The sequence below is a fragment of the Stegostoma tigrinum genome, chromosome 3, assembly GCF_030684315.1.
Source record: "Stegostoma tigrinum isolate sSteTig4 chromosome 3, sSteTig4.hap1, whole genome shotgun sequence".
In the NCBI taxonomy this organism is placed as follows: domain Eukaryota; kingdom Metazoa; phylum Chordata; class Chondrichthyes; order Orectolobiformes; family Stegostomatidae; genus Stegostoma; species Stegostoma tigrinum.
In genome coordinates this window covers 57,504,505-57,528,024 of record NC_081356.1, presented here as the reverse complement: position 1 = coordinate 57,528,024, position 23,520 = coordinate 57,504,505, and the positions used below count along the sequence as shown (strand labels likewise).

Sequence of the window (23,520 nt, the reverse complement as noted above, 5' to 3'; positions counted from 1 at the left end):
TATTGAAAGCCCATAAAATAAACTGCATGTGAGGCCTTGGGGTTTTTTAAAGTTGAACTATAGAAGCAGCCAAATGGGTGGGTCAAGCTCTCGCAGAATCAGGATTTTTAGTTTTAGTTTCAGTAGCAGCAGCTGGGTTCTTGAAACTTAATATTTTCCCTCTCTCAGTTACAGCTAAGTGCTGGGGGTTCTGTTTCTGCTGTAGAATTACATGTGAGACAATACTGAACATGCCTTTTGCCAAGTGTGTGATTATGTGATGCTACTATATTAGAGCAATTTAGTAGTTAAAGAATATGTTGTTCTGTTAAGCTTTCCATCGAATTAAATTATTCCAATTTCTTTTCTCTTTTGTTGTATTTTAACTAGAGTATATGAATAAAGTGTGTTTTGCTTCAAATCTAGTAGCTTGACTATTCGAATTGCATCTGGAATGCAATACCTGGCACTTGCCTTTAAAATAAGAAAAGGCCAAGGTATAGACAATCATCTTCATATACTTTGAGGGGGGTTTGGTCTGGTCTGTAATGACATTCAAATTCATTTTCTTATTACATGTATAATCTATGATACTTGATCCATACTAGAACTGACACAGACTGATGCTGTGTGGTGGTCTGTTTTGTTATGTAATAAATAGCATTAGCACAGAATCATATTAATGTTAAAACTCATGGCGGCCTATTTTCTTTCTTGCTCTCTTTCTCTCTGGAAGATCAAAAGTTGTTAGAATTTAGACAAAAGTAGGGTGAAGATACCTGAATTAACTGTTTATAAATGTTGCAGTTATCCTGATTTAATTCAGATTTCTCAATCGTATAAATAATGAATGCAGAGGATGAATAATGAGAGTGTATTTTTCCAGTCACTGCATGAAAATGCTGCTGCTTATTAGCATGCAGGGCATGCTGTTTATACCCTGAATATACTGACTTTTATTTACATAGATGTCACTGTTCTCTTTCTTTTTTAAAAATAAGTCAAACAGCAATATTTACATTATGTTGCTTTTTTTGGTTTGAAAATCATTGTCTAATCGCTGTGCTGATCATGTCACAAGGCTAACTTATACATGGTACTGATGCTATGTTGGTAGAAATAGTCACTGTGCAAAAGTGTGTCTCCATCATCAGATTTATTTCTGTTTTTCATGTCTTCAGGCTCGATAAATAGTCAGCTATTTATCTAACCAAAATAAGCATTGCTTTTTTTTGATATAATTGCACAACCGAAGGTAGAATTAAGCCTTACAGGGAAAGGAGAAAAAGAACTTTGAATTTAAATGATGTCTTTCATGTTCTTCTAGTCCGAAAGAATTTCACAGTCATTCAGTTACCCTTATCAAGGGAAATAGAGCAGCTATATTCCGTCTAGATTATATAATTAACCATTCTATAATCCCTTCGTACCCTGTTAGTTTAAAAATAAATATTGATACCTGACATTTAAGAAATCCGTTTGTTTTTCCATGGATAATATGGTGTATCATTGCATCCACCTGATAGGACCTCAGGTTGACTCCTGAAATGGGGGGGCTTAACCTATGAGGAAAGGTTGGTCCTGTACCCATTGGAATTTCAACCAATGAAAGCTGAATTTAAAGGATATTGGATACTGAGAGGACTTAATAGGGTGGACACTGGGAGGATGTTTCCCCATGTTTAGAGAAATTAGAACAAGGGGGATAAAGTTTCTTCAACATAAAGGTCTCCCAATTAAGGAAAACATGAAAATTTTTATCTGACAGAGATTGGTGATCTCTCCAGAGACTGGTGATGGCAGGTCATTAAAAATATTCAATGGAGAGACAAGTGGGCTCTTGACTAAGAAGGGAGTTGAAGGGTATTTGTTTATACCAGAAGTTGGAGTTGAGGCCACCATCCCGATCAGACATAGTCCTGTTTAAGTAGCAGAGATGACTAAAGGGGCTGAATGGATCACTCCTGTTCTAAATAAATATAATGGTTTGTATGTTTCACTGGAAATACAATGCGGTTGTTACTGCATGCATTGCTCAAGTATCAGCATCAATTTCTACTGAAGTGAGGATGAAAGCCAAGGCTTATTGACTTCAGTGCAAGAGTGCTGCTCCTTAACTGAGCTGAATGGTTACAAAATTAACTGAGATGCTGCTTGGCCTGCTGTGTTCATCCAGCTTCACACTTTATTAACTATCTAATTCATTTGGATGTTAGCCAGATTAATGGTGGGGACATTGCAATTGGCTTTGTTTTGTTTTCTTGGGGAATGGTGTGGGTAATGGGGCAGGGGTGAGAGAGGGAATGAGAGAGAGAGAATCTTTTACCTGTTCGGTCGTTTCTGCTGGGATGTTCTAATTTACTGATGGGTGGCGACAGAACTGCCCTTGACTGGAGTTCTGAAGAAGTTCACTGGCTTGAGCCATTAACTGTTTTCTCTCCATAGATGTTGTCAAACCTCCTGAGTTTCTCCAGTTTCTGCTTTTGTTTGTTCTATTCTTGACCGTGTCGGCATTCCCTTGTATGGTTGCATACTACTGATATTCTTCTTGCTTGAGGCTAAGTAGTGTGTTTTAGTTGGAAATGCATAAGAAAACAAGCAATACTGCAAAATTGTGCTTAAGCAGCAGGGTGCTTAGTCATAATTTTTTTAATAATCAGATTTTTTATGCAAGGTCTTGATTCTTGTGTCACGGACGATAAATGTAATTTTGAAAACAGTCATTTCCATATAAGACTTTTCTTCATTTGTTTTAATCTCTTGCCTTTATTCTGCACTTCTTCGCTTTATTTCTGAACTAATTTGATCCACAGGCAGTCATTTTCAAGGTCCACGTTTTTCTTTTTTAAGGTAGGGTGGGGGTAAGAGAGTGGGTTAGAAAACAATCAAGTTGTGAGTATTTTGTTATTGGCTCTCCTGCATCAAAGGTGATATCAAGTTTCTTCATCTAAGTGCGGACTTTTAAATAATTCTGTTGCTGGTTGCAGAACAGTTGAATTCCTTTTCTGCCTGTGTCTTTTGTTCCTTTTATAACCTTCATTTTAAAGTCAAATTAGATGCATGACTTTGCAATTACCTCATCTCTTTGCTGTGCTCAGCTTCACCGTAGTCCCTGATCCTTCACCATGGTTTCATAATCTGCTTATAAAATTACTGAGTGGGCTGCGCATTCCATTTCAAAATGCATCGAAAATTCTTGTGTTTCATAGCCCAGGAATTCCACGCAAATAGCATTGTTGCTGTCCTGGGTGAGACATGGGATGTTCAACTTAGAATATGGGGTGATGAATACACCTTCTCTTAGAAAGATGATGATCCACAGACTCCATGGGTTTGCCTTTGCCCTAAAAAGCAACGTTAGCAAAAACTTACTGTCTCAACAAACCCTGTGGGATAAATTAAAGTCTTGTATCCCTTCAGTTCACTGTAACTCAGAAGCATTACACCACAGTTATCAGTGCGTACGCCCTTATCCTAGAAGCAACAGATGAGATCAAAGTGAAATTCAGCTCGAGCCTTCTGACTTGTTCTATGTCTCCAAAAGGAGACAAACTGGCTCCTCTTGGTGATTTTAATACTAGATTTGGAAGAGTTGCAAAGTCTGGAAAATCTTGATTGGCAAAGAAGCCACAGGGAAAGCAAATGTTAAGGGATCTCTTTCTGTTGAAATGTTGAGGACATGGACTAGGATGTACATTTTGGTGGGACTAAATCGAAACTTCATGGTAACGCTGTCACTCGAGGCATTGGCACTTGCTTAATTACATCATCATTCAGTTGAGGGACTGCTAGGATTTAGAATTAGGATTAGCTTAATTGTCACATGAACCCACAAGAGTACATGAAAAGTGTACAGTTCATCACTTACGGTGCCATATTAGGCACCAAGTTATCTAGGTACAGATTATTAAGTACAAACTCTGAGGGAAAAGGTTAGAAAAAAACAATAAAATGTCCAACAATAAACTAGAAAAATAAGAATTCAGAATAACAGTCTTTCCAACCCATTCCATATCAGGCTCCCTGAGGCTGGAAGTTTGAGTCTGCACTGGCTTTCATCCCAGACATCGTCGATGCCATCCAAGGATGAGGGGTGAAAAGAAAAAATAAAATTTAAACAGGGAGCACATAAACAAGTGGAATCGATGAGCTCTGACTCGGGAGGCCTACTGTGCTGCCATCTTGGAGACAAACTTGCAGATGTCAGTGTGATCTGCATCGTGAGCTGACAACAGCTGGACTGACCATTGTCTAACCTGGTAAATTATCTACCATGGCCTGGCCCAAAAGCAGCAGCGACAACAGAAGTGCTATCAATTAAATGTTAATGGACTAAGGAATTCTGCAAAGAACGACCTACTCTGCCTCACAGATAGCCTGGCGATGATCATTGGGCAGCAGCTGTAGAGTCCACAGTGCCTGGTCTACTCCCAGGCCACCATAAATAGCATCAGAGAAAACAGATATTTGGTTTCTCTTCCAGGGACCATCGGGATTATTTGGATAAGAACGACTGGGAAATTCAGGCACTAGTAAATTGCAGGTGCATGGCGTTCAGAGATGCCTGAACTTGACAGAAAGAAAGCAGGTCTGCAGACAAAGGGCTGAAATCCAACAAAATCCAACAATCCAAAAAATCCACAGCATGGCTTAAAGAATAAGTGCGTTGGATGGAAAGGGTAAAGAAAATCCAGCAACTCACTAGCAGCAAGATGTCTGTAGACTTTCCAGAGCAGTCAAAACCATCTACAGTAAAAGCATCAAAGAACCTACCCTGCTGCGAGCTAAGAATGGAGTAGCACTCATGAAAGGTGGTGAGGCAGAGATAAGATTGTCAGGTTTACTAAGCGGACACTTAGTGTTTGGAAGTTGTGCTGTTTGATTTCTTTCCCTACACATTCAGTCATTTCAGCTTTATTCACTTTATTTCAAATTCATTTCATCTTCTAGAACAAAGAAAATTACAGCACAGGAACAGGCCCTTCGGCCCTCCAAGCCTGCTCCGATCAAGATCCTCTGTCTAAACCTGTCATCTGTTTTCGAAGGGTCTGTATCCCTTTGCTCCCTGCCCATCCGTGTACCTGTCCAAATACACCTTAAAAGACATTATCATGTCTGCGTCTACCACCTCCACGGGCAACGTGTTCCAGGCACCCACCACCCTCTGCGTAAAGAACTTTCCACGCACATCTCCCATAAACTTTCCTCCTCTCACTTTGAGCTCATGACCCCTAGTAATTGAGTTCCCCACTCTGGGGGAAAAAGCTTCTTGCTATCCACCTTGTCTATACCCCTCATGATTTTGTAGACCTCCATCAGGTCCCCCCTCAATCTCTGTCTTTCTAATGAAAATAATCCTAATCTACTCAACCTTTCTTCATAGTTTGAACCCTCCGTACCAGGCAACATCCTGGTGAACCTCCTCTCCACCCCCTCCAAATCATCCACATCCTTTTGGTAATGTGGCGACCAGAACTGTACACAGATCGTCAATTGTGGTCAAACCAAAGTCTTATACAACTGTAACATGACCTGCCAACTCATGTACTCAATACCCCGTACGATGAAGGAAAGCATGCCATATGCCTTCTTGACCACTCTATTGAACTGCATTGCCACCTTCAGGGAACAATGGACTTGAACACCCAGATCTCTCTGTACATCAAGTTTCCCCAGGACTTTTCCATTCACCCTATAGTTCACTCTCGAATTATATACTCCAAAATGCATCACCTTGCATTTGCCCGGATTGAACTCCATCTGCCATTTATCTGCCCAACTGAGAGCCTTTTTCCTAGGATGGTGACAGTGAGCATGAGGGAGCATGGCTTTAAATTGAGGGGTGAAAGATATAGGACAGATTTCAGAGGTAGTTTCTTTACTCAGAGAGTAGTAAGGGTATGGAACGCTTTGCCTGCAATGTTAGTAGATTCGCCAACTTTAGGTACATTTAAGTCGTCATTAGACAAGCATAAGTACCTACATGGAATAGTGAAGGTTAGATGGGCTTCAGATTGGTATGGCAGGTCAGCACAACATCGAGGGCCGAAGGGCCTGTACTGTGCTGTAATGTTCTATGTTCTATGCTCTATATAACTCTCCAATCTATCTAAATTCTGCTGTAATCTCTGACAGTCCCCTTCACAATCTGCTACTCCACCAATCTTTGTGTCATCTGCAAACTTGCTAATCAGACCACCTATACCTTCCTCCAAATCATTTACGTGTACCCCAAACAACAGCGATCCTAGCACAGACCCCTGTGGAACACCACTGGTCACTGCCTCCAATTTGAGAAAGCCCCTTCCGCTACTACTCTCTGTCTCCTGTTGCCTAGCCAGTTTTGTATCCATGTAGCTAGCACACCCTGGACCCCATGCGACTTCACTTTCTCCATCAGCCTTCCATGGGTAACCTTATCAAATGCCTTACTGAAGTCCATGTATATGACATCTACAGCCTTTCCCTCATCAATCAACTTTGTCACGTCCTCAAAGAATTCTGTTAAGTTGGTAAGACATGACCTTCCCTGCACAAAACCATGTTGTCTATCACTGATAAGCCCATAAACCCATTTATTTCTAAATGGGAATAGATCCTATCCCTCAATATCTTCTCCAGTGGCTTCCCTACCACTGACATCAGGCTCACCGGTCGATAATTACCTGGATTGTCCCTGCAACCCTTCTTAGACAAGGGGACAACATTAGCAATCCCCAGTCCTCCAGGACCTCAAGCATGTTTAAGGATGCTGCAAAGATATCTGTTAAGGCCCCGACTCTCCCCTCTCTTGCTTCCCTCAAAAACCTGGGATAGACCCCATCCGGACCTGGGGACTTGTCCACCTTAATGCCTTTTAGGATACCCATCACCACCACCTTCCTAATGCCAGCTTGACCTAGAGTAATCAAGCATCTATCCCTAACCTCAGCATCCGTCATTTCTCTCTCCTTGGTGAAAACCGATGCAAAGTACTCGTTAAGAATGTCACGCATTTTCTCTGACGCAATTTATAGCTTTCACTCTTTGTGCTTAAGTGGGCCAATCCTTTCTTTAGTTACCCTCTTGCTCTTTATATATGAATAAAAGGCTTTGGGAATTTCCTTAACCATGTTTGCTAAAGATATCTCATGTCCCCTTTTAGCCGTCTTAATTCCTTGTTTCAGATTTGCCCTGCATTCCCAATATTCTTCCAAAGCTTCGTCTGTCTTCAGTCGCCTTGACCTTATGTATGCTTCCTTTTTCCTCTTTGCAAGCCTCACAATTTCACCTGTTATCCATGGTTCCCTAATCTTGCCATTTCTATCCCTCATTTTCACAGGAACATGTCTGTCCTGCACGCTAATCGACCTCTCTTTAAAAGCCTCCCACCTATCAAATGTGGATTTACCTTCAAACAGTTTCTCCCAATCTACATTCCCCAGATCCTGCCAAATTTTGGTACAATTTGCCTTCTCCCTGTTTAGAACTGTTCCTTTGGACCACTCTCATCTTTGTCCATGAGTATTGTAAAACTTCCGGAATTGTCGTCACTATTTCCAAAGTAATCCCCTGTTGTAATTTAAACCACCTGGCTGGGGTCATTCCCCAACACCAGGTCCAGTTTGGCCCCTTCCCAAGTTGGACTACATACATACTGCTCTAGAAAACCCTCCTGTATGCTCCTTACGAATTCAGCTCCATCTTGACCCCTAACACTAAGGGAATCCCAGTAAATGTTGGGAAAATTAAAACTCCCATCACCACCACCCTCTTTCTCCTACACCTTTCCATCATCTCTTAACATATCTGTACCTCTATCTCACGCTCGCTGTTGGGAGGCTTGTAGTACAGCCCCAACATTGTTATTGCACCCTTCCTATTTTCTGAGTTCTGCCCATATTGCCTCACTGCTCGAGTCCTCCATAGTGCCCTCCTTCAGTACAGCTGTGATATCGTCTTTGACCAGTAATGCAACTCCTCCACCCCTTTTTCCCTCCCTCTCTATCCCACCTGAAGCATCAATATCCTGGGACGTCTAGTTGTCAATTGTGCCCTTCCCTCAACCAAGTCTCAGTAATAGCAATAACGTCATACTCCCAGGTACCGATCCAAGCCCTGAGGTCATCTGCCTTATCTACTATACTTCTGGCATTAAAACAAATGCACCTCAGACCACCTGTCCCTTTGTGTTCATCACCTGCTCCCTGCCTACTCTTCCCTTTAGTCACGCTGACTTCATTATCTAATTCCCTACAGGCTTTAGTTACTACCTCCTTTCTATCCAATAACCCGTCCAATATTTGGTTCCCATCCCCCTGCCACATTCGCAAAAGCACCCCCAAGGACATTGGTTGTAGACTGTCCAATTTGTAATAGTCCCACCTTCCCCAGAACTGGTCCCAATGTCCCAAAAATCTGAACCCCTCCCTCCTGCACCATCTCTGAAGCCACGCATTCATCCTTTCATTTCTGCACTGACTAGCACATGGCATGGTAGCAGTCCTGAGATTACTACCTTTGATGTCCTACTTTTTAACTTGGCCCCTATCTCCCTAGATTCTGCTTGTAGGACCTCATCCCCTTTTCTACCTATATCATTGGTGCCTATATGGACCACGACAACTGGCTGTTCGCCCTCCCCCTTCAGAATGTTCTGCAACTGATCTGAGACATTCCTGACCCGTGCACCTGGGAGACAACATACCATTTGGGAGTCTCGTTTTTGACCACAGAACCACCTATCTACTCCCTTTACAATTGAATCCCCAATGACTATTTTGCTTTTTCCACTCTTTTTTCCTGCCCTTCTGTACAGCAGAGCCAGCCACGGTACCATGAGCCTGGCTACTGCTGCCTTCCCCTGGTGAGCCATCTCCCCCAACAGTATCCAAAATGGTATACCTGTTTTGGAGGGATATGACTGCAGAGGACGTCTGCACTGCCTCCCTGCTCTTTCCCTGCCTTTTGGTCACCCATTCCCTTTCTCCCTCGGCAATCCAAATCTGTGGTGTGACCAATTCGCTAAACGCGTTATCCACAAACCGCTCAGCATCAAGTATGCTCCAAAGAGTCTATCTGCAGCTCCAGAGCTGTCATGCGGTCTAACAAGAGCTGCAGCTGGACAGACTTCCTGCACGTGAAGGAGTCAGGGACTTCAGCCGTGTTGCTGAGCTCCTACATGGAGCAAAAGGAGCATAACACAGGTCTGCGATCTCCTGCCATTTTTAATATTAAACTTAACTTCGATAAATGAAAAAGGAACGAGAAAAGTTTTTACCAATCACACGATATTAAAAAAAAAATGAAGTAGAAAAAGCCTTACCTTATCTACACACCACTGAGTCCTTTTTTTTTGGTTAGAGGAAGAGGGTGGGTGGGAGGCACTACACGTGTAGTGTCTCGGGTTCAGCCCCTGCCCAAATAAATGAAGACCGGTCCCGCTCGAGGTAAGCTTTTTAAAGTGGGAAAAACTTACCGTCCCAGAAGTCTCCACATGCTCTCTCTCTCTATCTCTCTCTCGCTCCTCCTGAAAATGAAGAAAAGAGGGAACTCCTGGTATAGGTAGTATTTGAGAGATCTCTCAACCAGTGGAAACAAAAACAAGGGAGCACAGTCTTTGGATAAAAGTTTAGGACTGAGATAGGAAGAAATTAAGTGATAGGAGAATGAACAAAATGGTAAAGTTGTAGCCCAAGATCTCTAACAGTAGTATTGAATGGTGGAGCAGGACTGACAGGCCATATCTTCTGCTGCTTCTCCTGCTCCTAGTTCTTGTGTCCTTATTTCAGTGGGAAGGGGTGCAGGAAAGCTGTGCGAAACTCTGTTGGCACATTTTCCTGATGCTGTCCTACCTGTAGCAAACTTGAGAAACCGTTTGAAATTGACCACACAGGAGACCACTGGGGAAACAAAATAAAGGATTTAGGGGAAGGGAATGAAGTGAACAAGTACAGACCAATTTTTCTGGGGGGGATGGGTTAGCAGGAACTCACAGTAATATTCTTGGATTCCTTGTGTTGTCTCATTACTCTGTACAGTAAATGGAAAAGTCCAGGGGAAAATTAATGTACAGAGAGATCGGGGTGTTCAGGTTCATTGTTCCCCGAAGACGGCAACGCAGGCCAATAGAGTGGTCAAGAAGGCATACGGCATGCTTTCCTTCATCGGACGTGGTATTGAGTACAAGAGTTGGCAGGACATGTTACAGTTGTATAAGACTTTGGTTCGACCACAATTAGCGATTTGTGTACAGTTCTGGTCGCCACATTACCAAAAGGATGTGGATGATTTGGAGGGGGTGGAGAGGAGGTTCACCAGGATGTTGCCTGGTACGGAGGGTGCAAACTATGAAGAAAGGTTGAGTAGGTTAGGATTATTTTCATTAGAAAGACAGAGCTTGAGGGGGGAACCTGACGGAGGTCTACAAAATCATGAGGGGTATAAACAAGGTGGATAGCAAGAAGCTTTTTCCCCAGAGTGGGGAACTCAATTACTAGGGGTCATGAGCTCAAAGTGAGAGGAGGAAAGTTTATGGGAGATGTGCGTGGAAAGTTCTTTACGCAGAGGGTGGTGGGTGCCTGGAACACGTTGCCAGCAGAGGTGTAGACACAGACATGATAATGTCATTTAAGGTGTATTTGGACAGGTACATGGATGGGCAGGGAGCAAAGGGATACAGACCCTTAGAAAATAGATGGCAGGTTTAGACAGCGGATCTCGATCGGCACAGGCTTGGAGGGCCGAAGGGCCTGTTCCTGTGCTGTAATTTTCTTTGTTCTTTGTTCTTTGAATATAGGAATGAAGAGATATGCAAATTTGCATACACTGCTAAATTGGAAGCATAGGAAGCAATTCTTATTTTGAATGATGCTTTGCTGAGATTGTTAATAAAATAGTGAAATCTAAGAAAATGTTGATGGAATTCAATGTTAGGAGTCCTTTGGGAGCAGTTCCCGGTGGAATCATTTCATCATGTTGTTCTGCCATGCCTGTATTCTGCACAGAAATGACCTACTGACTGCAGTTTGGGAACGTTTGGAGGTTCTTCTGAAATACCTGGTGACAGTGAGTTTGAAATGGGTGCAGCCATCACCACTCATTCCAGTTGAGACTGACTATGTTTTAGTCCCTTTTATTGGGCCTTCCTGAGCATACTCTCACCTGCCATCCTTAATTGGATGGTAAATGTGGAGATGACCAAATGCTTACGTGAAGTTCTTCCTTTAGTGGGTTCCAGTCCTGCTGTGGTCACATCATTGAGGTTGTGAAAATGCAGTTAAGTTCAGTCTTTTCTCACTCTTCCCCATCTGCCCATTTTCCCCTCTCTCCTGCTTGCTCTTTCTTGCAAGAACTCTCAAAACTTGCTATTGGAAATGGCTGGACTTTGAATTTTGACTGTTGAATGAAGGTCAAGTGATCTATATTAGTGCTGCCAGACTGAATAAATGCACAGAAAAGACATGCCAGACTTGAAACATTTAAGTCTTTCTCTCTCCTCGGATGAGAGAGACCTGTGTTTTTCCAGCGTTCCATCTTTGTTTGAGATTTCCAAAATCCACAGTATTTTGTCTTCATTCAAATAAGTGATGAATTGGTGACACTAATGTGCTCTTTAAAATTTTATATCACAGTTATTCAATCCTTTTATATTTCAGGCCATGTGTGTATACATCAGGATCTCCAATCAACAACAGAGCATTATTTCCTTGTCAAGAGCCCCCAGAAGCAATGGCAAAATGGCAAGCCTCCGTTTGGGCCCCAAAAGGGTCTTTGGTTCTAATGAGTGGTGAAAATTGCGCTGAACCCAAATGTAATGGAGGTAAAAAAAAGTTGTAAGATTTTTCATTCTCTACATTGCACATGTAATATAAATGAGAGAATGTAGAAAAATTAAATACAAGTAAATATTTTTAAAAAGTGTTAAAGTAGCAAAATGAAAGTAAATTGGGCTTTCTGAACTTTAATCTATTTCAAAGTATTTTTTAGACATATCAGAAGTTGCCATATGTACCCTTCTTCAGAAGGATCTCGGCCCGAAACGTCAGCTTTCCTGCTCCTCTGATGCTGCTTGGCCTGCTGTGTTCATTCAGCTCTAGACTTCGTTATCTCAGATTCTCCAGCATCTGCAGTTCCTACTATCTCTGAATCATTTCCATCCTGCTGTCTGGAAGCTGCTTAAAGCTGAGCTCGATTGTTTGCAATTTTAGCTTTGTATTTTAAACCAAAAGCAAATTTCAATCACATATCTGGTCTGTCATTAAGACCAAATACTTCTACTTCTGTAATGTTGCCCTACACTGATACCATGCTTCAGTTAACCTTTGGAACCCTCATCCTTTTTTTTTCCCACATTTAGCTGTAGTTTGGACCATAAAAGCACACTAATGGCTGATCTTCATTTTCACCTATGCCAACATTCAAGTCTCTACTCTCCATATCTTAGCTCACACAATGTTCTGTTCCCCTTCTTCTTTGCTCATTGACCTAAGTGATTCCCAGTTGGATTATGATTCAACTTTAAAGTTTCAAATTCGTTCATAGCTTTATCTGTTCCTATCCCCCTCCCCAGCCTAACAATAACGTGGCTACCTTTACTGTTCTAATCTGGCCTCTTAAGCATTCTTGATTTTGCAAAATTGTCTAATTATTAGTGTATTTTATTAGGAATATATCTTTTTGCTTGGGGTTGAAATTTAAATGTAATGGAAATGGCTGGTAAACGCATCTGAAATACTGCCATTTCAAAGATGGTTTGTGCTTATTTGATAAGGGCAGAGTTAGAAGTGTCAAAATAATTGAACACTGAACAATTGGTGACACCATTCTGCGTTTGTTAGTAGAGACAAGATGCCTCTAGTTATCTTTCTTAAAGGTTTAAATTGTTCATTATTTTCTGATCAGAGAAAATACTGCAAGCAATGGATAAATAAAGCAAAATTTTAAAGTATCCACATATCCTTCACATCAAAAGACAGTTTAAAATTGAAGGCAATTGTTTTAAACTTCTGAGATAACAAGGTGTAGAGCTTGATGAACACAGCAGGCCAAGCAGCATCATGGGAGCAGGAAAGCTGACGTTTTGGGCCTAGACCCTTCTTCAGATTCTCTCAGATTCTCCAGCATCTGCAGTTCCTACTATCTTGGGTTTAAACTTCTGTCTAGATCATTCCCAGGCTTGCTATGTTGCTATGAAAATATGTTATACCGGGAGCTCAAGATAACACAGTGTGGAACTGCAGGAGCACAACAGGCCAGACAGCATCAGAGGAGCAGAAAAGTAGATGTTTCGGGTTGGAACCCTTCTTCAGAGATTTCTCCACACTGTTTTCTCTGACTCCGGCATGTGCGATTCTTACTACCTAGATCAGGAGCTTCCATTTTGTTTTGAGAAAACAAACACAAAACCCATAGAAATGTTCATGAGCATGGAAACAACTTTGAGCTTGGTAGTTCATGTCTGGAGCTGGAATATTTGGAAACAGAAAGAGAAAATCTGCCAGAAACTGTACAGAAGTTGCAGACCAGAAGCAAAGGGCTACAAGAATCAGGAATATTTTGAGTTAGAGACATTAAACAAGGGTGCAGTGAGGCCTGTGCTTTAGCTAAGTTGTCCACAATGGTGCGGTGTGTAAGAACAGTTGGAGGGTTGTTTAGTTAAAAGTTGTGACACTGTTCCCACTGCCTTGTGCAAAAGTGAAGAAACCTGCAAGATTCTGTAATGTGTAAAGGTTAAAATAAAAATAGAATGTGGAAAGACACAATAGAATAGAATTCTATTCTAAACAGTGTGCAGGCACAGACTCATGGCTGTGTGTGTATGTATATATAAGTCATTAAAGCTGTGAGGACAGACAGGTGAGGAGAGCTGTTAAAGCATATAATATTCCAGCCTTCAGTTAATAGGGGCACAGAATTCAAGAGCAGAGGCGTTTACAATAAAGTTGTGCAGAATGATGGTTAGATTTCAGCCACAATATTGTGCGCAGTTCTTGGCATCACATTATATACATGAAGGGTGTGAATGCATTGGAGAGAGTGCAGAAGATGATTATGAGAATTGTTCAGGGATAAAACTCGTCAGTTTTGTGGAAAGATTGGAGAAGTTGGGAATGTTTTCCTTGTAGGGGAGATAGCTAAGAGAGATTTGATGCAAGGTGTCAAAACCATAGGGGTCTGGACAGAATGGATAAGCAGAAACTATTCGGGCTCAAAAAAGGATTGGAACCAGAGACCACAATTATGAAATTTTTACCAAAGAGGCAAATAAACGTGAAAAAAAAACATTCACACCATGAGCATTTAAAGTCTGGAATGCACAGCCTAGAATTGTCATGGAGACATGTTCAACTAACGTATTCAAGAGGGTATTAGATGACTCTTTATTCATTCATTCATGGGATGAAGGCATCACTGGCTAGGCAGCATTTATTGCCCATTCCTAATTGCCCAGAGGGCAGTTAAGAGTCAACCACATTGCTGTGGATCTGGAGTCGCATTTAGGCCAGACCAGGTGAGGATTGCAATTTCCTTCCCTAAAGGACATTAGGAGTATTAAAATAGAAACAATGTCAGGGTCATTGGAAAAACACAGAAGAGTGGCACTAAATTAAAATGCTTAGAACTGGTACAGACATGATGGGCCAAATAGCCTCTAGCACAGTAACAAATTCTCTGATACTGTGGGAGTCCTCAATATGGCTCAGCATCATACTTTTACAATACTTTCGTGAAGCAGTTTATTTTCTTCTTACAACACTGTACACACATGAAGTTATTGTGTGCCGTTCCACCATTGATGGTCATATCTTTAGCTGCCAGTCTTAAGGTTTGTAATGCTCTCCCAAGCCTGACTGCCTATCTTTATTTCCTCCAGTAAAACTATCTTTAAATAATACCTCTTTTGCTGAGTATTTTTGTTTTCTGCTCGCATGCCCTGATGTGATTCAGTGTCAAAATTTGCTTTATAATATTAATTTGAAGCACTTTGAAACAATTTATCATGTTAAAGATGATACATGCATACATACAAATTGTTGCTCTGCACCAGTTCCCTGTGTCACCAGGGGGTAAGAAGCAAGTTTGCATCATTTTTCATGCGGTGCAATTTCAGATTGGATGAAGCAAAAGTGCTTTGACGAAATCTTTTATTTCAAGTCAATCCGTGCTATTTGAGGCCACCAACTAGGAACAGAAACTTTGTTTTGTAAATATTATGCATTTATATGTCCTGTGTAAAAATGTGTAAAGGAAGTCGCTTAGTCCTACAGAACTTGAATATTGTTGAATAAAGAGTTCTGCTTTTTTTTTTGTCTTACACCCCTCAAAATAAATCTCAAGAATATCAAACTTACTTCCTACCATTGGTGACTCAGGTAGTGTTGCAGAGCAACAATTGGTATATGTACCATCTTTAATATCATTCAAAATAATATTGTAAATTTTGACATTGAACCACTTCAGGAGATCAGAGCAGAAAACAAAGAGCTCAGGCAAAGAGGTATTCTTTACAGATAATCATACTGGAATATTCAAAGGAATATTAATTTATAGAATCATAGAGTTATACAGCACAGAAACAGACCCTTCGGTCCAATAAGTCCATACCGAACATAATTCCAAACTAAACTAGTCCCACAGGCCACCAGTCCAAAAAGCAACCTCTGCCATTACTTTCTGTCTCTTGCCATTAAGCCAATTATGTATCCAATTCGTAAGCTCACCCCGAATCCCATGTAACCTTACTTTACTAATTAGTCTACCATGCAGAACCTTGTCAAAGGTTTTACTAATATCCAAATAAACAATGTGTACTGCTCTGCCATCATCAACCTTTTTGGAAACTTCTCAAAAAAATCAATACATTTTTGAGACACAGTTTTCCTCCCACAAAACCATGCTGACTATCCCTAAACAATTTTTCCCTCTCTAATCATTCATAAATCCTATCTTTTAAAATCACCTCCAACAATTTACCTACAACCTAAGTCAGACTCTTGCGTCTGTAGTACCTTGGTTTCTCCATACAATCTTTCTTAAACATGGGTACAACATTAGCCACCCTCCAGTCATCAAGCACGTCACCTGTAGTTGTTGTGGATGATGCAGATATTTCTGTAAGGGTTCTTGTAATGGCCTCCCTTACTTCCCATGCATTCTGGGATACATTAGCTCAGGTCCTGGAGATTTATCCACCTTTACATTCTCTAAGACCTCCCAAACTTTCTCTTCTGTAATGTGAACTATTTTTAAAACATCATAGTTTATTTCGCTGCATTCTCTAGACTTCATCCCTTCCTCCACAATTAAAACTGACATGAAATATTCATTTAGTATCTCTCCCATCTCCTGGGGTTCAACACAGAAATGACTTCCTTGATCTTTAAGAGGCCGTACTCTCTCTCTAGTTACCCTCTTGCTCTTAATGTATCGGTCAAATCTCTTTGCATTATTCTTAACCTTATCTGTCAATGCTATTCAAATCCCCTCTTTGCCTTCCTGATTTCTCTCTTAAGAATGCCCCTGGACCTCTTTATATTGATTAAGGGATTCGATTGAATCATGTTGTCTATATCTAAAATAAGATGCTCTTTTATTCTTGACTAGAACCTCAACATCTTTATTCATCCATTGTTCCTTAATCTTACCAGCCTTACCCTTCACTCTAACAGGAACAAAATGCCTGTAAACTCTTGTCATCACACTCTTGAAATGCCTCCCACTTGCCAGACGTCCTTTTACCTACGAACAGTCTACTCCAATCAACTTTTGAAACTTCATGTTTCATACCCTTAATGTTTGCATTACTCCAATTAAATACTTTAACTTTTATGGAAGACTTATCCTTTTCTATAACTATTTTGAAACTGGTAGAATTATGTTCGCTAGACTCAGTGTTCCTCTATTTTTACTTCGGTCACTTGCCCTGCCTTATTGCCCAAAAGAAGGTGTAGTTTTGCACCTTCTGTAGTACAGCATCCACATGTTGATTAAAAAAAACTTGAACACGTTTGACAAAATCTTCATCTTTAATAAGTGCTACAAACTAATATCAATTCAGTTTGTAGTTTGATACACTAATATGAGCTAGAAGTCACATATTCACGTGTAGGCCCCTGTCTTTCTGAAACAGAACGAGCAGGCCAATGCATTGCATATATTTGAGTGAACAAAAACTTTGGGGAAAGCCATTCCTGGTGTAGTGATAATGGGAACTGCAGATGCTGGAGAATCCAAGATAATAAAGTGTGAAGCTGGATGAACACAGCAGGCCGAGCAGCATCTCAGGAGCACAAAAGCTGACGTTTCGGGCCTCGACCCTTCATCAGAGAGGGGGATGGGGTGAGGGTTCTGGAATAAATAGGGAGAGAGGGGGAGGCGGACCAAAGATGGAGAGAAAAGAAGATAGGTGGAGAGGAGAGTATAGGTGGGGAGGTAGGGAGGGGATAGGTCAGTCCAGGGAAGACGGACAGGTCAAGGATGAGGTTAGTAGGTAGGAGATGGAGGTGCGGCTTGGGGTGGGAGGAAGGGATGGGTGAGAGGAAGAACAGGTTAGGGAGGCAGAGACAGGCTGGGCTGGTTTTGGGATGCAGTGGGTAGAGGGGAAGAGCTGGGCTGGTTGTGTGGTGCACTGGGGGGAGGGGACGAACTGGGCTGGTTTTGGGATGCGGTTGTGGAAAGGGGAGATTTTGAAGCTGGTGAAGTCCACATTGATACCATTGGGCTGCAGGGTTCCCAAGCGGAATATGAGTTGCTGTTCCTGCAACCTTCGGGTGGCATCATTGTGGCACTGCAGGAGGCCCATGATGGACATGCCATCTAAAGAATGGGAGATGCAGTTGTTTATTGCGAACCGAGCAGAGGTGTTCTGCAAAGCAGTCCCCAAGCCTCCACTTGGTTTCCCCAATGTAGAGGAAGCCACACGGGGTACAATGGATGCAGTGTACCACATTGGCAGATGTGCAGGTGAACCTCTGCTTAATATGGAAAGTCATCTTGGGGCCTGGGATAGGGGTGAGGGAGGAGGTGTGGGGGCAAGTGTAGCATTTCCTGCAGTTACAGGGGAAGGTGCCGGGTGTGGTGGGGTTGGAGGGTGTGGTGGGGTTGGAGGGTGTGGTGTGGTCTCTCCGGAAAGCAGACAAGGGTGGGGATGGAAAAATGTCTTGGGTGGTGGGGTCGGATTGTAGATGGTGGAAGTGTCAGAGGATGATGCGTTGTATCCGGAGGTTGGTGGGGTGGTGCGTGAGAACGAGGGGGATCCTCTTGGGGTGGTTGTGGCGGGGGCGGGGTGTGAGGGATGTGTTGCGGGAAATGTGGGAGATGCGGTCAAGGGCGTTCTCGACCACTGTGGGGGGAAAGTTGCGGTCCTTGAAGGACTCCCACAGCTACCTAGAATACACCTCCTCCCACCCACCCTCCTGCAAAAATTCCATCCCCTATTCCCAATTCCTCCGCCTCCGCTGCATCTGCTCCCACGATGAGGCATTTCACTCCCGCACATCCCAGATGTCCAAGTTCTTCAAGGACCGCAACTTGCCCCCCACAGTGGTCGAGAACGCCCTTGACCGGGTCTCCCGCATTTCCCGCAACACATCCCTCACACCTGCCCCCGCCACAACCGCCCCAAGAGGATCTCCCTCGTTCTCACACACCAACCCATCAACCTCCGGATACAACGCATCATCCTCCGACACTTCCACCATCTACAATCCGACCCCACCACCCAAGACATTTTTCCCATCCCCACCCTTGTCTGCTTTCCGGAGAGACCGCTCTCTCCGTGACTCCCTTGTTCGCTCCACACTGCCCTCCAACCCCACCACACCTGGCACCTTACCCTGCAACCGCAGGAAATGCTACACTTGCCCCCACACCTCTTCCCTCACCCCATCCCAGGCCCCAAGATGACCTTCCATATTAAGCAAAGGTTCACCTGCACATCTGCCAATGTGGTATACTGTATCCATTGTACCCAGTGTGGCTTCCTCTACATTGGGGAAACCAAGCGGAGGCTTGGGGACCGCTTTGCAGAACACCTCTGCTCCGTTCGCAATAAACAACTGCACCTCCCAGTCGTGAACCATTTCAACTCCCCCTCCCAATCTTTAGATGACATGCCCATCATGGGCCTCCTGCAGTGCACAATGATGCCACCCGAAGGTTGCAGGAACAGCAACTCATATTCCGCTTGGGAACCCTGCAGCTCAATGGTATCAATGTGGACTTCACCAGCTTCAAAATCTCCCCTTCCCCCACTGCATCCCAAAACCTGCCCAGTTCGCCCCCTCCCCCCACTACACCACACAACCAGCCCAGCTCTTCTCCTCCCCCCACTGCATCCCAAAACCAGTCCAGCCTGTCTCTGCCTCCCTAACCTGTTCTTCCTCTCACCCATCCCTTCCTCCCACCCCAAGCCGCACCTCCATTTCCTACCTACTAACCTCATCCCACCTCCTTGACCTATCCCCTCCCTACCACCCAACCTATACTCTCCTCTCCACCTTTCTTCTTTTCTCACCATATTCGGTCACCTCCCCCTCTTTCCCTATTTATTCCAGAACCCTCACCCCATCCCCCTCTCTGATGAAGGGTCTAGGCCCGAAACGTCAGCTTTTGTGCTCCTGAGATGCTGCTTGGCCTGCTGTGTTCATCCAGCTTCACACTTTATCATCCATTCCTGGTGTACATCCCTTTGCATTGTCTGGGTCACTTGATCTGCACCACCTGCCTAACAAGGTGTAGAGCTGAATGAGCACAGCAGGCCAAGCAGCGTCAGAGGAGCAGGAAGGCTGACGTTTCGGGCCTGGAACCTTCTTCAGAAAACCCCTCTTATTCTCCTCTCTTTTCTGAAGAAGGGTCTAGGCCCAAAACGTCAGCCTTCCTGCACCTCTGATGCTGCTTGGCCTGCTGTGTTCATCCAGCTCTACACCTTGTTATCTCAGATTCTCCAGTGTCTGCAATTCCTACTATATCTGCACCACTGACCTGCCTGGTTTTAATTTAAATTGGTGTCTGACTGTTAACTGTTCCATAATGGCAATGCCTCTACCCATCTGAGTCCACTTCCCAACAAATCAATAGCCTCTTTTCATGCAGAATAGATTGTTGTTTCCTTTGAGATTTGGTTTTAATGAAATTCTTTCCTGGTGAGTGCAGTATGAAAACCTTCAGCAGCATATTTTTTCTTCAAGTAATGTTCAAAAAATATAGATTAACAATATGTATGACCTAAGTATGAGGTTGTCACTTTGAAATTCAGACAATACATACTGTTGGGATTTATTCAAATAACTTGTGTGTTATGAAAATGTATAAATTGTTTGATGAAACAATATCTTCTGCATACGGCGGATCATCTATAACACTAAAATAGTGAATACTCTCACAGTCGAAGGAGGTATTAGGTGGGCATTGTTATTTTCGCAAACAGATTTTTAGCCAATATTTGGCTGCCTGAAAATTTTCCATTTCAAGTGGTACCTTTTGAATTTATTCCAAGTAATTATTGCAACATTTTTGCTTTAGAATCTCTCTTCAAACTGTTAAAGGAAACCATAGATTTAGAATTGAAGTGGAATTTAGTTATCTATTATTTTATATAACACTGAACATGGCCTTGTTTTTTCAGACAGAAGTATAGTTTTATATTGTTTATAAACTGTGGTTTCCTTGGCTTCGAAGAATTGGCTCAAGCAAACTTACAGAATAAATTGTAAATTAGAGTTTTGTGAATATGAGTGCTACATTGATATATGATGTCTTTGCTCTGTCACAAATTTATAATTTTGTACTACTGCCTCGATGCTCAAAATAATTGTACTGGCTGGGGCCTCTATAGATTTACTATCTGGTCTTTTTCAGTCTTAAGCAATAATAATGCTGATTAGGAATCCATGTGTGAATTGCTAAATTATCTTCTCCCGTATTTAATGCAATATCTCTCTCTACTTTGCCTCATTCTGCATCTCTTATTCTCCTCCCTTTGTTTGTTTCATTTCACTACACAGCAGTTGATTACTGCTAGTTTGGGGATTCATTTACATCCATTTAAGCAGCAGAATGAAAGAGGCGGGCTATCCCACCATCCGTACAATAAATGGAAAAAAACGGTTTTGGTTCTTTATGATCTTGTGTTCTGTATTGAACTGGAGAGACACTGTTTAGTGGTATTGTAGAACTTAATGACAATTGTTCTCTAATTATCTCTTGCAGAAAGATAATACAAAATTTTAGAGATTTAATTTGCAGTAGAGGAAAAGTTATATTTCCTGATGGCTGTTTAAAAATTAGGATTCAGTCTTTTGGTACAGAGATGAGAATTTCTTTTCTCTGAGGGTTATGCAGCTTTGTAATTGTCTGCCTCAGAAAATCAACTTATGAGAAAACAAATTAGATCAAATAGATTTAGCCTCTGCTGTTTGAGGAAACGTTCACATCGTATTAGGCAAGGTAATTTTCTCAACATTGAACCTGCATCATTGGTGATAAAGTATAGCTTGAGTGCTATTCAGATTATGGTTTATATGACAATCAAATTCAGTAAATGCCTTATGTTAGGAAATAACAAGTCATAGGATATTAATCTGAATTTACTGGAAAGCTCAAAATCAATCATCATTCAACTATTTTGGAACATCCTGTTTTCCTCATGGAAGTGTACACACTTCAGTCAAAGTGAATGCTAGAACCAAATGCACTATAGATTATTCCGTTGTAAGGTATGTCAACAGAAAGTAAAATGTGTTTAATGCCTCACAGTGTTAGTTTACAAACACTGCACATCAAAATGTTGTGATGTTAGTTTGCATTGTAAATGGGCCCTTTTCTGTTTGGCAGGATGTGACGAGTAGGAAGCTTCAGGGGTGGAGCCTCAACTTATTATCATTTTTTTAAATAATTGGATGAGGCATGCAAAGAAGCTAAATTTTCAGATGACACAAAGATAGGTAGGGGAAAATATGTTATGAAGAGGAAATATGGTTACAGACTGGCATAAATAGGTTGAGTGAGTGGGGAAAAAGTAGCAGATTGACTACAATGTAGGAAAATGTGAAGTAGTTCATGTTGGCAGGAAGAACAAAAGAGCACAGTATTATCTAAACAGAGAATGCCTGCAGAATTCTGCAGTGCAGGGAGATCTACATGTCCTAGTACGTTAAGAAGGCTAATGGAATACTAACTTTTTATTACAATAGGAATTGAACATAAAAGTAAGGATGTTGTCCTTTAGTTCTGCAGGGCATTGTTAAGACCACATGCAAAAACCATGTGCATTTTGGTCTCCTTATTTAAGGAAATCGGTAAATAAATTGAAGGTGGTTTAGAGGGTGTTCGCTAGACTGATGCATGTAATGAATGGGCTGTTCTCCTGAGAAAGGTTTGATAGTGTGGGTTTGTTTTCACTGGAGTTTTAAAGAATGAGTGGTAACTTGATTGAGGTATGAAAGATCCTGAATGGCCTTGACGTGGTGGATGAGGAAATTACATTTCCTCTTGTGGGTGAACTAGAGGACGTTGTTTAAAAATTAAGGTTCACTCTTAGAACAGAGATGAGAAGAATTTCTTTTCTCTGAGGGAAATGCAACTTCGTAATTGTCTGCCTCAAAGACATTAGAGGTGGAGACATTGAATCTTTGTAAGACAGTGTAGATAGAGTTTTGATGAACAGAAGAATTATTAATTTATTGGCTAGATGAAAATGTTGAATTGAAACACAGAGATCAGATTTTATGAAATGATGAAGCAAGCTTGCAGGGTTGAATGACAGCCACCTGTTCCTAATTTCCATGTTTGTTTATAAAGGATTTCTTGCGCAACAAGTTCTTGACACAAGCTGTGTAAAAAGTTAAGAGGATAGATGTTTCTCCAGAGGAGTCAATGATATGTGAGTAACACAAGCCACTCTTGTAGCCAGATACTTTCTGATGTTTGATTATAGATTTCTACAAAGCTGGTGCCATTCAACTGCTTCCTAGCAGGAGATGTTCTTCTTTGGACTATTGAGCTTGTTAATGCCCAGCTTTGAACCTGATAAAGCTTTGATTTCTCAGTTAAAAACCAAAAGAACTGCAGATGCTGTAAATCAGGAACAAAAACAAAGTAGCCGGAAAAGCTCAGCAGGTCTGGCAGCATTTGTGGAGGAGAAAACAGTTAACGTTTCGCGTCTGGTGACCCTTCCTCAGAACAGAGCTTTTCCAGCAACTTTGTTCTAATTTCTCAGTTTCCCAACTAGCAGTAACACCAAATGATTTACAACCCTGCTGTCTCTCCTCTTCAGTGACAATGATGTACTGCTGTTTACGAATGATTTTAAGGCAACAATAACAATTTAAACTTTTTATAACCCATTGAACATAATAAAACATCTCAAAGTGCTTCAAAGGAGCATTATAAAACATAATAGGACATTGATCCACATGAGGAAATTTGATGAGCTAAAATCCTTGAACTCACTCCTTAATGGCTTTATGGGTTGATCTATGCCAAATGGAATACAGTAGTTCAAGAAGGCAGTTCACCACAGCTTTCTCAAGGGCTATGACGGATGGGCACTAAATGCTGACT

At 41.9% G+C, this 23,520-nt stretch overlaps 1 protein-coding gene across 8 annotated transcripts in view; it reads left to right on the top strand.

Moving 5' to 3' along the window:
• The window catches only part of aopep (aminopeptidase O (putative)), a 326,113-nt gene that overhangs the window by 4,228 nt on the left and 298,365 nt on the right, over positions 1-23,520 (top strand). For all 8 annotated transcript variants that reach the window (XM_048525180.1, XM_059644617.1, XM_059644619.1 and 5 more), the window contains one exon: positions 11,616-11,779. In XM_048525180.1, the coding sequence (XP_048381137.1) occupies positions 11,616-11,779 (164 nt within the window). The remainder of the gene's footprint in view (positions 1-11,615; positions 11,780-23,520) is intronic.